Source organism: Hylaeus volcanicus, chromosome 7 (genome assembly GCF_026283585.1).
Source record: "Hylaeus volcanicus isolate JK05 chromosome 7, UHH_iyHylVolc1.0_haploid, whole genome shotgun sequence".
NCBI classification, from domain to species: Eukaryota; Metazoa; Arthropoda; class Insecta; order Hymenoptera; family Colletidae; genus Hylaeus; species Hylaeus volcanicus.
Window position 1 is genome coordinate 7,989,690 of NC_071982.1, and position 3,364 is coordinate 7,993,053.

Below are 3,364 nucleotides of genomic sequence, written 5' to 3' on the forward strand. Positions count from 1 at the left end.
AGACTGTTTCTAAATAGCCCGGTATATAAAGTGTTAATATATACAGTAAAATTTGACGCCTGGGGGCTGTTTCAATGAATTTGAGCCCTCCTATCATATTGGGAGGAGAGAAGGCTGTTTCTTATAATACAGATGATTTCATTTTCGCTTCGACGAGCTGGTTTTCCTCTTTTCATTTGCTCTATGTTTTTGAGTATGCAATTATCCATTATTCATTATGAACGAACGCTATAATAAAACTGTCGTCGTTTAACCGACTGACGCACCATGCAGACAGCATGTTCGTCGAAGGGGTTCCATGGTACAGAGTCCGGATAGTGTCCCAATACTTTGCTCTTGTATGCTCGGTCCAAAGGCGTGCATTGTAGAGAGTCTCCTGAAACAGAAATATATAATTTTTAGTATATTATTCGAGGGTGATGGCATGATAGATCCAATTTTTTTGGATGTTTTACTTGGGTTACTTTCATAATTACACTAGCGCACATGTTCGGTGTACCTGAGTAGCCTGAGAATTAATTAAGGGATTCTCACCTAGCGATAGCCAACTGAATGCAGTTGTTAAACTATAATTGAAATATTAATGAAAATGAACTCTTGCTGTCATTCACGTGTCGTTCGGTGATTTCTGAAACTGGGACTTGGTAGCGTGACAATTATGATTGCAAACAACGTGCTTCGTGAACGATGGACTGTAATGCTTGTTAACGATAAGTGGCGACCGTGACCTTTTGGCCAAATACTTGTACACACGTTCCGTGTTACTTAAAATTCTGTCTCTTTAAGCCCGGCGTCGTGCCTTATCTGGAGATTAAACGAGATAGAGTTTATAAACGTTTCCTAAACGAATCCTAAGAAGAATAAAGAAGAATAAAATTTCTCTGGGCAAAGATTTCGAAATTTAAAGATCCAAAGCTTAAGGGAAATCGGTTGTTCCTTCGCTGTAATTGAATTAAAGAAATTCAAGTGGGTCAATTGGCCGAGGGAAAAAATACACGAGGGTCTCGAGTGGGGCGCAAGAAAAAAAAGAAAAAAATTCCCAAGTTTGAGAGGAAGTGTTCTCCAAGCAGACACGTGTAAGTGTTCACAACAGTTTGCACATTGTTCTCGGTGCGGTCCAAGTGCATCACGGGACCTGCAGCACTCCTACGAGGAGAAGACCCGGCTTCCTTCTGCCTGGGAAAAATTAGAATCTCTCCACGGCAACGTAGGCAACTTGTTATTGAACGTGGTACATATCCCCGAGCGGCTCGACCTGAATGAGAGTGTTGAAGTCTTGGCGACGTTCCAGCTGCTTCGCCCACGATGAACACAAGAGCACCCTTGTACGGGGTTAATCGTTCATGATCGACCAACCACCCAAGAAGACGAAACGTACACGATGCGGGCTCGTAAAGCAAGCCTCGCACGGTCGCGCGAGAGCCTTAAAAAAAGCGACAACATTTTTTAACAGTCACAGTTCCGAACGGTACCCCATTTATTAAAACAAAAACTAGCTGCCAGTAGTTATTCAGACCAAATTTTGAAACTTTGTGCTTTTATGTAATTTTGAACGCCGAATTCAATGGCGTAAAGCAAACTTGTTTGGATTTTTCGATTGGACTTTTTCTTTGAAAAATGCAAAAATGAGGTAAAATTTTGAAACTATATTTTTATGTAATTGTGAACGATGAATTCAATCATGCGAAGAAAGAATGTTTTTGCCATTTTTGAAAACAAAATTTCAGATTTTTCGATCCCACTTTCTTTTCAAAAATGCAAAACCATTTAACATTTGCGATGGTGATTCTGCTAAAAGAGATAGCGAGAGAGAAAGAAAAAAAGAAAGAAGAATTTCATTCTGGGCCTCTGCTAGTGTTCGTTGGGACTGGCTTATATATAAATATTAGGTGGGACGAATTCTTGTGAGAAACGCGGTAAGCGCGGTGTCCCTCTATCGGCGATAACAGGAGGTTTCACCGCACGCCATTGAATTCAGCGTCAAAAACTAAATAGAAGTACAAAGTATCAAAATTTTCTCTGAATAACTACTGCTAACTCTGAATAAATTCCAGAATTCCTAATAAGAAGATAACACATGATCTGACAGCGATAAAAAGATTTAAGATTCGAGTGGATACGATCAATCTGAATTCTACTCCAAACACCTGGGATTCATCGAGCTACATAGTTGCGTCGACGGATGACTTCTCGCTTCAGGTGACAGCTCATCGTCCAATTCACTTATTAGAGGAAAGTTGCCGTAATTGGATCGTCGCCTACGTTGGACCGGTGATGTAATTTACGATTTAGAGGAAATTTTGTCGCATTTGACTGACAGCGCCGGGTAACGCGGATAACGAAATCACTCGATTCGTTTAAGCAGACGCTATCTGGAATTGGCAAGGGTCTGGATATTCGATAACTCTTTATCAATATTTTTTTGTTGGAATCCAAACGCGAAGCGCTGTCGAGCAGAACGTCGCGGAATTTGCATAATTCTTCGGGATTCCTAGACGACTTTTTCCGCGAGGATAGGTCTTATCGTGGCATCTTGAGCTGCACGGTGAAATATTGCACGTTCGTCTGAACACTTTTGGCATCTTTCCCTGGTGAAATTACCGAGGACAGTAGCGCCACCCGTGACAGTTATCACCGCGGATGCAGCCTCGTAAAAGCCTTTATTTCCTTTACGTCGAATCGACCGTAGGCAAGTTACGTGACGAGAGTTCCGGTTGGTTCGCTTCTTCCTTTGGGAAATTCCCTACCACGATTCTTACCGATCGTCCTGCGACTGCCTTTGAAGCATTTTTAGAACTCTTTTTGTCGCGTGTTATCTTTTTTTTTTGGCAGCTATGGTGGGAATCGCTTCTATGCAATGAAACATTTTGCTGTCCCGTTATTCTAACACATCCCCGTTATATAGACACACCACTTTGAATTACTCGAGAGTCGTTCGATTTGAAGATTCTATGTCGAGTACCCAACGCTGTTTCCTGTTCTGAATACTGTTATTTCTGCTCTTCACGCTGATTCGCAAGAAGTTCGTCTCCGTTGACCTTAATATATTATTCTTGACTTTTTAGATCAATCTCCATTCATGTTACTGTTGAAGTTTCAGCTCTACTTCCCGTCGCGTAGGAAAACGATAAACGGGAACCCTCGATCTTTCCTCCATCTTCAGGAAATTCATTCTTCTGGTGACGATAAAATCTTAGAAACTATTTTCTTCGTAAAATTAATATTAATCGAAACCTTGTTGCTTGCTTGTTTTTATTTCAAGTACATGGACCTCTCTCTTCCCATATTGCTCTACACTATGTGTACATCGGAGTTATTGCTCTTATCTGATTCTTTCTCATATTTTTCCATTACTTTACTTTAC

At 40.9% G+C, this 3,364-nt stretch overlaps 1 protein-coding gene across 4 annotated transcripts in view; it reads right to left on the reverse strand.

Annotated features, from left to right (window-relative positions):
- The window catches only part of LOC128879636 (DENN domain-containing protein 5B), a 24,119-nt gene that overhangs the window by 7,685 nt on the left and 13,070 nt on the right, over window positions 1-3,364 (reverse strand). For all 4 annotated transcript variants that reach the window (XM_054128965.1, XM_054128963.1, XM_054128964.1 and 1 more), the window contains exon 2: window positions 267-376. In XM_054128965.1, coding sequence (XP_053984940.1) covers window positions 267-376 — 110 coding nt within the window. The remainder of the gene's footprint in view (window positions 1-266; window positions 377-3,364) is intronic.